The sequence below is a fragment of the Rhipicephalus microplus genome, chromosome X (assembly GCF_043290135.1).
Source record: "Rhipicephalus microplus isolate Deutch F79 chromosome X, USDA_Rmic, whole genome shotgun sequence".
NCBI lineage: Eukaryota > Metazoa > Arthropoda > Arachnida > Ixodida > Ixodidae > Rhipicephalus > Rhipicephalus microplus.
Genome location: NC_134710.1, coordinates 214086696 through 214099977, shown reverse-complemented (window position 1 = coordinate 214099977; position 13282 = coordinate 214086696). Strand labels below are relative to the sequence as shown.

General features: G+C 42.3%; 1 protein-coding gene across 1 annotated transcript in view; it reads right to left on the bottom strand.

Moving 5' to 3' along the window:
• LOC119187897 (luciferin 4-monooxygenase-like) overlaps window positions 1-13282 on the bottom strand; it is a 38156-nt gene that overhangs the window by 19131 nt on the left and 5743 nt on the right. Inside the window, exons 4-5 of the mRNA XM_037436003.2 lie at window positions 11789-11889; window positions 8421-8565 (exon numbers count right to left, since the gene is read on the bottom strand). Coding sequence (XP_037291900.2) covers window positions 8421-8565; window positions 11789-11889 — 246 coding nt within the window. The remainder of the gene's footprint in view (window positions 1-8420; window positions 8566-11788; window positions 11890-13282) is intronic.

The following is a 13282-nucleotide window of genomic DNA, read 5'->3' as shown; positions in this document are numbered from 1 at the left end:
GGGTAGTTGGACAGGACACTGGCAAGCTTTCCCAGGAAACGAAGAATCTCATTAAGAAGCGCCAAATCATGAAAGTCTCAAGTACAACAGACAAGATAGAACTGGCAGAGCTTTCGAAGTTGATTATTAGGCGTAAGGTATCCGATGTAAGAAGGTATAACATGGAGAGAATTGAACACGCTGGGAAAAACGGAGGAAGCGTCAAAGCAGTGAAGAGGAAACTTGGGATAGCAAAAATCGGATGTATGCACTAAGGGACAAAGAGGGCAAAATAACTACCAATATGGATAGGATAGTTGAAATAGCGGAGGAGTTTTACAGAGATCTGAACAGTAGCAGGGACAACCACGACTTTAATACTATAAGAACTAGCCGTAAGCCAGATGACACCCCACCAGTAATGATAGAAGAAGTCAGAAAAGCTTTGGAGAGCATGCAAAGAGGGAAAGCTGCTGGTGAGGATCAGGTAACATCAGATCTGCTGAAAGATGGAGGACAGATTGTGTTAGAAAAACTAGCCACCCTGTTTACGAGGTGTCTCCTGACGGGAAGAGTACCAGAGTCTTGAAAGAACGCTAACATCATCTTAATACATAAGAAAGGAGATGACAAGGACTTGAGGAATTACAGGCCGATTAGCTTGCTCTCTGTAGTATACAAGCTATTTACAAAGGTAATTGCTAACAGAGTAAAGAAAACATTACAATTCAATCAACCAAAGGAGCAAGCAGTATTTTGAACAGGCTTTTCAACAATCGACCCCATTCATACTATCAATTAGGTAATAGATAAATGCTCAGAATATAACCAACCACTATACATATCCTTCATAGATTACGAGAAGGCGTTTGATTCAGTAGAAATATCAGCCGTCATACAGACACTGCGGAATCAGGGCGTAGATGAAGTATATATAAACATCCTGGAAGAAATCTACAGGGGATCAACTGCTACCATAGTGCTTCATGAAGAAAGCAACAAAATACCAATCAAGAAGGGTGTAAGGCAGGGGGACACAATCTCCCCAATGCTTTTCACCGCGTGCTTGCAGGAGGTTTTCAGAAGCCTAGGATGGGAACAGCTAGGGATAAGAGTTAATGGAGAGTACCTTAGTAACCTGCGCTTCGCCGATGACATTGCATTGCTGAGTAACTCAGGGGACGAATTACAACTCATGATTACGGAGTTAGACAAGGAGACCAGAAAGGTGGGTCTTAAAATGAATCTGCAGAAAACGAAAGTAATGTACAACAACCTCGGAAAAGAGCAGCGTTTCGAGATAGGTAATAGTGCACTTCAAGTTGTAAAAGACTATGTCTACTTAGGGCAGGTCATAACCGCGGAGCCGAACCACGAGATTGAAGTAACTAGAAGAATAAGAATGGGGTGGAGCACATTTGGCAAGCACTCTCAAATTATGACAGGTAAATTGCCGCTATCCTTCAAGAGAAAGGTATATAACAGCTGTATCTTGCCGGTACTTAGCTACGGAGCAGAAACCTGGGGACTAACAAAGAGGGTTCAGCTTAAATTGAGGACGACGCAGCGAGCAATGGAAAGAAAAATGGTAGGTGTAAACTTAAGAGACAAGAAGAGAGCAGAGTGGATTAGGGAACAAACGGGGGTTAAGGATATCATAGCTGAAATCAAGAAGAAGAAATGGACATGGGCTGGGCATGTAGCGCGTAGACAGGATAACCGCTGGTCATGACTAACTGGATTCCCAGAGAAGGCAAGTGGGTTAGGGGGAGACAGAAGGTTAGATGGGCAGATGAGATTAAGAAGTTTGCGGGTATATATTGGCAGCAGCAAGCACAGGACCGGGTTAACTGGCGGAACAAGGGAGAGGCCTTTGTCCTGCAGTGGACGTAGTCAGGCTGATGATGATGACGTTCTTTTACACACAAATAATTCATCGCATGTTCGTCGCTTGAATGCGTACGTATACAAGCGAGTACCTAGCTGATTGTTTATATAAGCAATATGCTGTGAGACCGAGGCATTAATAATAATAATAATAATAATAATAATAATAATAATAATAATAATAATAATAATAATAATAATAATAATAATAATAATAATAATAATAATAATAATAATAATAATAATAATAATAATAACAATGTTGTAGTTGTTGTTGCTGTTGTTGTTGTTGTTGTCGACTTGCCGACAATGGCCGGTGCAGAATTGCCTCAGCATTTCTTCTTTGTCTGAATAGTGCAAGAGCAATAATTTCTCTCTGAATACTGGATGAGTTGCTCTTGCGAAACTTCTAGCGTGCCATTTTCACTCTCGCTCATTCTCGTTGGAAGTACATTACACTTTCTTGCTGCTCACACTCTGTTTGCAAAATATCTCGAAAATTGAAATCTCCTATACCCTTTCGCAAATTATACAATGTGAAAAGTTCGGCAGAGAAAAAGTCCAATATTTTTCTTTTGCCGCACATGCGTAAGTGGACGACCGGTTCCGTTGCATACCTCCCCCCCCCCCTCACACTTCTTTGTTTCTTTTTATGACTCCTTTTCCCGTTACTGACAGTGTATGTGACTTGTTGGTTGAAATTTTTCGGTAGGGACGCATTCTTTCTGGTGCACACGCACTATAGATTCACTGCAGTGTCAAAATTTGATTTGCATCGCTGATTAACTCGCCTCTTTTGCTGCATTCCACTTTGGGCTCCTTTTCTTCTAATGGCCCCTTCTATATTTCTGGGCAACTTTTTGTATTTCCCATGAAAAGACTTTTTTTCGAAAAACTAGGCCTTGCCCCCCCCCCCCCCCCCCTCGATAAAAATCCTGGCTACGTGCGTGGTAGTAGTAGTAGTCAACGTTACTGGAATAAACTCAGTTTGAAAGCTCTGCTGGCGAAGCCGGCTACGTGGCGGTCGCGAGAACTTGTGGTGCTGTATTCAGATTTTGCTCCCGCGGCTGGCGTGTGTTGTTAGTCGGCGGTGGCGAGCCCCGCCACGGTGGTCTAGTGGCTAAGGTACTCGGCTGCTGACCCGCAGGTCGCGGGTTCGAATCCCGGCTGTGGCGGCTGCATTTCCGATGGAGGCGGAAATGTAGGCCCGTGTACTCAGATATGGGTGCACGTTAAAGAACCCCAGGTTGTCAAAATTTCCGGAGCCCTCCACTACGGCGTCTCTCATAATCATATGGTGGTTTTGGGACGTTAAACCCCACAAATCAATCAATCAATCAAGTCGGCGGTGGCGATGTTCAAGCGGTCACCACGAACGTGCATTGTGTTCACGCGTCACTTCTGGGAATATTTTTGAGGCTGCATATTTTCTTGCACAACAACGCCTTTTTCATGTATTAAACGTAGCTAGGAGGAGCAGGTTTATCTACAGTTCGGTAAGCCGACTTCCTTTGCGCTGGCCTCCAAGAGCGGTGATCGCAATGACAACTCCGTTTCACGCAACTATTTATTTATTTATTTATTTATTTATTTATTTTGTTTATTTCATTTGTAAACACAGTTGCACAATGGCAGTGGCCTCGATATAAGCTGCTATAGGCAGCTTGAGAAGTTACTATATAGAGCCCCCGGTCTCTTTCGCCCTGCGGTAACGGGCTAGCAGACGAACAATCTTAAGGGAATTTCCTGTCTAGCCGAGGACGTTACTCAGGAGTTTATATTCGAGCAAATAAAAATTATCCTTTCATTTTATTTCATTCTATTATTCTTATCATATTACATCTAATAGTAGTTGGATTGGCGGATATGGTGCGGCTGGCGCCTAAGAGTAATATATATTGTTACGTTTAGATATGTGTTTATTCCGCTGTGGCATACCAGTAGATTTGAAAGTGTCGTGCACCGGAGGCCTATCTCGCCAGCCTAACGTCCTCTTCTCTAATCTGCCTGTTCCCCGCTACCCAGACGTTCATACCCAAATCAAATATGCAGTAGCATTTCCCTCCGCGCAGACGAAGCCCACCGGGCGAGTTAAAGAGTCTCTCTGGGAATATAGAGCTTCAAGTGTACTATATGGACAAGTTCAGTCTTTGCATGTCATCAGCCATTTGAATGAAGACGTGCTACGCGGTAAGTTAAATCGCTTATACGGTCTAGAACAACATAAGGTCCCGCATAGTGCACCAGCAATGTTTCACAGAAACCACGTTTCCTATTTGGCGCCCACAGCCACACGAGGTCTCCGCGATTATACGTCACGTGTCAGCGTTGACGGTCAAAACGTGTCTTCAAGCGATCTTGCGAAGCGGGGGTGTGCAGGTAAGCAAGAAGTCGGGCTTCTTCTGCACGGCAGACCATCTTGGATATACCGAAATTATGAAGGTCTAAGAACAGGAAGACAGTATCCAGGGTATGACGAGGCGGCCGAGCATACAGAAGAAAGAACGGACTGTACCTGGTAGTTTCATGCTGTGTGGTGTTAAATGCGTAAGTGATGAAAAGTAGCACGCCGTTCTAGTTCTTGTGATCTGCTGTGACATACATAAATAGCATGTTAGTGAGAGTCCCCTAGTGCGTTCTGTCAGGCCATTTGTTCAGGAATGATATGACGTAGAGTGCCGAAAGCTTGAAGCGCATAGACGAAGCATCTCTTCCACCACGTCTGCAGTGAATTGTCGCCGAGGATCACTGATAACAATTTTAGGAGGTCCATGTCGTAGAACCACAAAACGCAGCATGAATAAACACACGTCAGCTGCAGTTGCCGATGGTATAGCAGCGGTCTCGCAGTACCGTGTTAAGAGATCGGTACATACAACTATCCAGCGATTGCCATTATAATTAAGACCTATAGGAAAGGGACCTAGAAGGTCAATCCCAACTTGCTCGAATCGAGTTCTGGGAGGTGGAATAGGATGTAGTCGCCCTGGAGGAACACTGGTAGGGCGCTTACGGCATTGGCACTCGTGCTCTACTAGAGACGTGCTGTTCCGTCGTCTGGTGCATTTTTGGCCAGTAAAATCTTTCTTGAAGCCGGCAGAGTTTCGCTGTGCCTAGATGGCCGAACGTTGAGCCATCATGCATCGCCTGCAAGACGGGAACGTGAAGACTCTTCGGAACTACGAGAAGATATCGTATAAGCCGATCGTAGCATAGTTCTTTTTGTGCACAAGCCCGTCGCATTAACAATATATTGTGTGACAACAATTACACAACAGTTACAAACACAATACCAAAACTTGGAGGACGCTTGAACTTCGCCTTCAGGAGTGGAACGTGATGGCGCACCTAGAGGCCTTGTTTAATCGTAATTGGTTCCTGTTCGAATCACCTTCTCGATTACTAGTCCAGCTTGGGCCTCGGTGCAAGCCTCAACGGTGCCGTAAAGGCCTGACCCCACGCACCCGTTGCAGCGCGTCAGCGCGTGGCTTTATTGACGCGGCGCCGCGCCCTCTCTCTAGGTAAAGAAAGGGTGTGTGGCCACGTGATGCTGCGCGCCCTCTCTCTCTATAGGGAGAGGGCGCGGCACCACGTCAATAAAGCCACGCGCTGACGCACTGCAATGGGTGCGTGTGGTCTGGCCTTAAGGGAACGAATGACTTTGCGTGCAACACTGGTTGTTTGAAGCGATCATAGAATGTCTGCTACAAGTACAGTTGTTTTGAAGTGCCAACTACGCCATAAGTGGTTATTTTGCGAATCAGCGAAGGGCCCACTATGCTTGCGTAATGCAACATGCAAACACATGTTTGAGTGCTCTGTATTGGGTGGGCCTTCAAAACACCCACTCGTTGAGCATTTCACATGTTTTGAAGCGTGGCGAGATTCTTTAACGCACGCAATGCTATAGCATTGCGTGCGTTAAAGAGATTCCTTTTACGGCGTGAAGGAAATAAGTTTAAACACATGGGCTCACTTTTTTAGTTAGACACAATAATAATGGTATCTTCTACTACATGACACTCATATATATTTTTTAAATCAGTTTCGACCATTGGTGTGCCCCTGTGGTAGAACATCTGATTAATACATAGACAGTCTGGGTTCGATTCTCACTCGTACTGAAGTTTTTATTGCTTATTTTATTGGCAGCTTTCGCCATTTTTTGGTCACGTAAAAGTTGGTGTTTTTAGCTCACAACCGAAGAAGCTGACACAAACAGCACAATTTTTGCAAAGCAATAATAGGCACTCTATATAATTTGAATGCGATATGCTGTGCTTAAATGTAAATGCAGGTGAAGAAACAGTCGTTTGTCTGATAATGTAGTTTGAGGGCATGATAAAGGCACACACTAAAAGGTAGTTGTAACCTCCCAAAAAAATAACCCAGGAGAGTGACTGGACGGGCTAAACAAGTCAATAACATGTTACTATAATCAAGGTTTCAAATCCGGTATGGTGAAGTCAATAAATTGCGTGCCATATTTAATTCTTCATTGAGGTATAAGCCTATCTTAACCATGACGAACCGTGAAAGAATGCCGACGTAATTCAAAAAATGGGAGCAAACTTTGCATCGCAATAATAGAAATCTCACTAGTAAATATAAAGTTTGCGGCGTTCACTCTGAGAATGACGACATCATGAAGCACTACCGTCATGTTTTGCTGCACAAAAGGTTTTTATCTCACGCGGAAAGTGGCAGCCGGCGCTGAGTATTTTTCTGCTCTTGCTTCCAGCATTTCTACCCCACATGTAGCAGCAAAAGTTTCACTCATAGTTGCATCTCAGCCGCATTCGATAATACTGGCCGTTTTTTCAGCCAACCTAGCCCGCATGACTACAAACCAACTAGCCCAAGCTTCCACTATTGTACATTCGATCAATTGTCAACTGTCGCGGTGCCTTGAAAAGAGTAGATTTTTTTTGCTTTATTATTTACTGAACCAACACAATCGGCCAAGTTTTACGAGTGAGCAAATTTTGTTACATTTCCTTCATGTTACAGCAGTAGATATTTTCCTCAATCACAACGTTCCCATTTCTTCATCTTAAGAGCAGATAAGGGGGGTGTTGCACATGTCGCTGTCACTGCTTCCCGGTGCAGCGTAAAGCATCAGGAAACAACACATCGGGAATGTACCATGTCTGTTTGTACAATTGCAGAAAAATGAAATAAGTGACAAAGTGCAAAGGAGCGCCTAGCATCCCTCACAAGAAGCATCCCTCACAAAAAGCACGGAGCAGCCAAACCCAGACCACACAAAAGGGCACTCACTCCAACGAGGTGTTTTCAAGAAGGCTGCTTACATCAGCCTTCGCGCGGCCTTCTTTCTGCATTAAAGGCATTTGAGAAAGCTGTTTAGAGGCATTTGACAAAAAACTCGTATTCTTGACTTGGGCTGTGCTCAAAAAGTTGGAGTGGTTGTCACTGCATCTTATTAGTTATATCGCTCATGAACAGAACGTGATGGCTAAAGTAGTAATGTTTTACATTGTAATGAGAATGTCCTTTTTTTTTTCAAGAAAATTAATCATGAGCTTTCCAAAAGGTGAAAAACGGTAGAAAGGAGGTGAATTGCCTGTAACATTTTGCACCTTGTTCTCCATTTATTTAGGTCGTAATGACGTGTCTGCTGAAAAGTGTAAAGAATAGCTTATTATAATATTTGTGGTGCAACTCAGACAAGGAAAGAAAATTGAGGAGACAGGAAAGGATGCCAGTCTAGCAATTAGTGTTTTATTGAAGATCCACCTTTCATATATGCCTGCTTGGCCACATGACAATTTCAATGCATTGACGACTTCAAAAACAGCATTTCTTTCTTTTGATAACACTAACGACGGTGGGCTTTTTCTTGCCTTTTTATTTCCTTGTCGGAGTTGCGCCCCAAATGATGTAGTAAGTGTGAAGAAGAAAGTTATAACTTTTTCATAAGTTATAACCTTTCAACTCGCCCAAGAAATAGCTCTCTTAGTATAAAGCATGGATGCTTTTCTGCGAGAAAGTTTTTTTTTCTAACAAGTCGAAAACATGAGTTCTGTTTTTCTAGAGCATTTTCGTACGGAGTAAATTAACTTGTTAAGGTTTTCACATACTTTTTGGGTAGTTTTTCGTCTAGGTAAGACGGTTGCGGTTAAAACGGTAACGGTCGTCACAGAAACTACACTGAAAATTGTCGTTCGTCTATAACCTTTCTTGCTTAGAGGTTAAACGCAATTCAGACAGCTCAAATATAGGTCAGACAACAATTCTCAGCCAACCTGCAATGAACAATGCATCCGGGCCAATGTATGTAGTCGACCTTGTGCTTATCCACATAAGCAGTCCACAAATGCGACGCGAGAATGTCGACTGGAAGCATGATGAATGTTTAAATTTGTAATAGTTCAACAAGAAAGCCGCCGCGATCAACATTCACAGCTTCGCGCTTAAAACGCTGAAGATATTAGGGCTTTGGTGACCTCTTTGGATTGAAAGGTTTGATATCTATTTCTTCATTCTCTGCGAGAAGCAATACGCCTGAAAGGAAAAAAATGGCGTATGCGCACCCGTGTGATACCAGCCGTCCGCGTCGATAGCGTTCTCGGTGGCCTCCGGTTTGTTCAGGTATCCCAGCATCATCTGGGGCCCACGAACCAAGATCTCGCCGTCCTTGTCAGCAGCGAGCGGCTTTCCGGTATCGAGGTCCAATATCTGCGGAAGGCACGTTCGCGTATGCATCCTTTCACACTGGCACGTACGAGAGAACGACAGCTGTTTGCTTCTCAGCATGGAAGCAAAAAAAAAAGTGGTTATATCAAATGTTGGCCATAGTGTAGACCTCAAAGCAGCGTCCCTTAAAATTGTTTAAAAGTGATAAATTAATGCAAGACTCTAGCTTCTTCTGCATTCGCATGCCACCATAAATACCTGCAGACAAGTAACGTCACCACCAAAAGATTAAAACGTCAAGTATTAGGTTATACATAGTGATATCATTAATAAGGTATCACTTCGTGCACTAAGTGTACCCGTTAATTGCAATATTCTTCACATTCAAGGCATCATTGCGGTGGTCGTCTGACTAATGGGATAAATTTATCGCAAGTAAACTTGGACAGGCTTCGCCATGTTTTCAAATCTTGAGAGTTATTTGCCACAGAACAGTTGACTTCGTTAAGGAATATCGAGCTTCAATAGCCCATATCTGCAACGTCTGACACTGAAACATTTTCGTAAGAGAATATTCCTGCCTACCACGATGTGGGACGTATTAGCGAAACTGGCTGACCAACAGGAAAAAGCACTTACGAAAGTAGAGTTATGGGCCAAATGTCGACAGGCATTTTCTCTTACCAATGATTTCAACAAAAAGTTTTGTGAATACTAGTCATGATGGGAAGCAAAAAAAAAACAAATTAAGGCAGATTCACACTGCTGAAGCAATGGAACTGGGTTTCTCACAATTCTCCTCTTCCTTTCATCTGTTTCTTTTATTATTTTTATCTCTCTGCTTTCACGGTATTTTTTTGTCTCTGTTTATTTTCATTTCTATTTTCCCTCTTTCTTTTTTTCTTTTTATTTCTAGTTCTTTTCTATCTTTGTCGCACGATCTCTCTCATTATGATAGCTCCCTCTTTCTTTATTTTTCTCTCTCTTTCTCTCTGTATGATTCCCTCTTTCATAATCATAAATTGGGCAAGCTGGTGGATGTCCATTATGGAATTAATGACAGCACAATGGGTTAGATACGAACAAAAGAAAAGGACACAGTGCTTAACTCCCAACTAAACTCATTGTTGAAAAAGAAGGAACACATATACAAATGATTGACTCATCAGAAGTGTGCGCATACACACAAGTGTTGCAAGACAACGTGATTCATTTCGTGTTTAGGAAATAGTTGTACTCTTCATCGAGAAGAGCGATTAAAGGATGACTTATGCACTTGTTGTTGGATCTAATAAAAAAAAGGTCTCGGCTGTATCGCACGTGCGCTGATCAACATATCTATATTTGATAGCGGTTTTCTGCTGGTTAAGCACACTTTCGCATGGTCTGCAAGAGTTTCCAAATAATACATGACATGACAGACCAAACGGGGCGTTGCCTAAACGCAAGCCTATGAGAGCATGAGCGGACGATTTCAGGTGCTGCTGTCCCGTGTGGCTGTCCCTGTGACTGCTAGATTTCGATACTTAGTTTTAGGGCCACGTTAAAAAAACCCAGGTGGTCGCAATTTCCGGAACCCTCCATCACGCCGCCTTTAATGATTTTACACGTCAAACCCCAACAATTATGAATATTATAATATTTATTGTTGAATTTCGCGTTGGGGTGCGAATAGTCAAAACGGGCTTTTGATATTTGACACACACAACACAAATTTGAAGTCGAATAAAATTTATAAGTTGAACGTAACAAGCTGAATGTCATTTTTCATCTAAACAATTTAGGGTACTTAAAGCTTGTTGTTGGGTTATTTGGCAACTCGTCATATTAAAAGTAAACTTCGCGCCACTTGCTAATCCCTACCAACACTCACACATTCATACTCGCTTCCACTGTGTGTGATGTTTCTTGAATGAAAGTGAGTGCGAATATGTGAGTGTTTTTAGGCATTCCTGAGTGGCACATTTTTTTTTTCAATATGATATAGCTTATACATCCTTACGAATTCTTATGCCAATCGCAGTAATCGAAAAGAAACACGCACAGAATGAATCAGCAGCCTAGTATGGCGTCTGTTACTGCATTTGTGTTTCCTTTTCACTTGAGTTGCAAGTGCGTATGTGCTGGGACGTCCCAACACGCCCCTGTGGGTTTAAAATGCCCGTGAATTATTTGTCATGCAACTTTCTAATAATATATACTGTTAACCTATAATCCGTTGCATGTGAATTCAGTGGCATTGTGTTCGCGACTGTTCAAAATGCTGTGTAAAGCAGGTCCGATATCCACAAAGCTTCCCTCTAGCATAGTGCTGTCAACCATTGGTCATGGCGGCAGTGATCACCCTCCACAATATCGCCCTTAAGGGTAAGTCAGAGCCACCCAATAATAAGCAATGTGAAAATCCTCTTACACTAATTAGCTTTTGTAAATACCGACATTGACTTGATCGTCCGTTGTAAAAGTAACTGTTTACGACGCTGCTCAGTACTTCTGCGGCTGAGTTTACCCATTTATTTCTTTTAGTTAGAGCTATGGTTAACTTTCGTATTACAGGCATTGTTAAGCATGGACGCCAACGCTTATCTGCATGGCCGCCATGACTCAGTGGTTATTATGGTGCTTGGCTTCTGATGCGAAAGGCACGGCTTTGATCCCGGTCGCTGCGATCGCATATAAATGGAGGCAAAATACCAGAAGTCCAAGTACTGCGCGATACCAGTGCGCGTTAAAGAACCCCGGGTTGTCCACTTCAGTGTTTCTCACAGCCTGAGTTGGTATTGAGACGTTAGTTCTTATAAACCATACAACCAAAGACTTTATTTTCATGATGTACTAACAACACCATTATAACTTTAATGTACGCAAACTTAGGCAGGCAGTCTATGATTACGCTTCCTAATCCTTTGACAAATACCTTACTCTTGCTGTTGCTCATATACCCTGCAATTTTTAATAGTATTTAGGAGAGCTCTGTGCGCTTCACTTGTTTTTTAACGGTTAAATAAAATATACATCCTTACAAATTTCTACATCATGAAATTGGCTCAGAACTTTTATGTACGTGATGATAGTTAATAACATTACTGCCCTGTAAGTACGATGTGTGATGTGCTATAAATATACCTTTCTAATTAGACAATTGCGTACTTGCAATTGTGTTGGGGACGATTCAATCACAGAACATGTATGTTTTTAATGCTTGACACGACTTATTACCCCACTACAACGAAAGTGTCAAATATTAGATTTTTTTTCAACGCACCTTGATTTCAGTAAGCGGCATCGGATATCCGACGGTCTCCGACGAGACCTGGTGCAAAGGTGTTCCGCTGACCATGCCGCTCATCTCCGTCATTCCGTACACTGCACGAGCACGGCCATCAAAAATATGCGCTCACGCTAACCCTAAAACGTGCAACTACTATAAATCGTCCAATAATCATGCACAATAGAGCCTAGAAAGGAAGAATTCTGCTTTCCATGCCCTGCGCCTTTCGAGCGCCGCTGAAACTCACAGTATAAACGTTATGCCGGGGACTTTGGTAGTTGTTCTGCGCTACTTCTCACGGATTGTCCAAATAAGCGTTGTATAACCATGGCCACTGGATGAATAAACACTCTTTCATCTAGATGCCGTGTTATAACCTTTTGTGTATATAGAATTTCCGCGCATATTGCAGGCAATGTGCTTGTCAGAATGCATTTTATTTGCCGTGTTTGTTAATTTTCACGTTCAGAGAAGCTGTTTTATTCACTGTCTACTTGATCTGCCCTTTCCTTTCTATGTATCTGTGTTAATGCGCGCAAATTTCTTTCTTTCTTTATAACGATTCCCGAATCATAAAGTTGTGAATCGTTTGTAAGCGCGTCACCATTGTGTCAACGTAATTTTTTATCTAAATGGTATAGGGTATCCATATTTACATATATAGCTCTACTAATCGCAGTGCTTGAGGAAAACAAGTTACATGATGATTTCTAACTTTTTTATGGAAATTGCTGCATCACTAACTGATATTTGTCAATTTTAGCTGTTTTTCAGTAGAGTTTCATAACTAACAATTGGTCTGGTAATGTCGTTAATGAAGTGTGGAATATGGTGAAGAAAATAAGCTACCGCGCAGCGTGAGAAGCCAGTAAAATTCCAACGTATTTAGACTAACATTATTTACCTCCCTCTTTGGAATAAGGAAGAATTCCACTGTTCGAGCAATAATAAATATGCGAAATATCAATTCTATTTTTTTCATGCAGAAGTATCTGTTACAACAGAAATTACGGGCTGGTGCTCTGTGCGTAGATCTTCATTGAACCGAAAGCAACTTTTCCAGATTGGGTTTATCACTGTACAAAGCAACATTATGGGCGTTTTAATTGAAGTACCTTTGAAGTAGCAATCAATAATCATCTTGTTACCAGTATGGCTTCCAGCTGTGTGCTTAATAGGCGCTAGTCCGTACGCTCATGCATGTCAGTTGGTCAGTAACTCTTAGAAGCAATAGTAATAGGCTGCAATTTTACTAAATTTACTCATAATTCACAGAATGAACACCCTAATGTGCTCGTTTCATGTGTTGCATTCTTTTGAAGCCTTTAGTACAATCACTTCCACCATAAAGGACATAAATTCATCAATGAACATTACAGCCGCACCAAGCTAATTCTCATGATATCCAAGTCATGTTTACAAGTAGATTTGCAAACAACGAATAAGGAATGCATGGCCTTGCCGTTGTAGGCAACCCACTTATGGTCA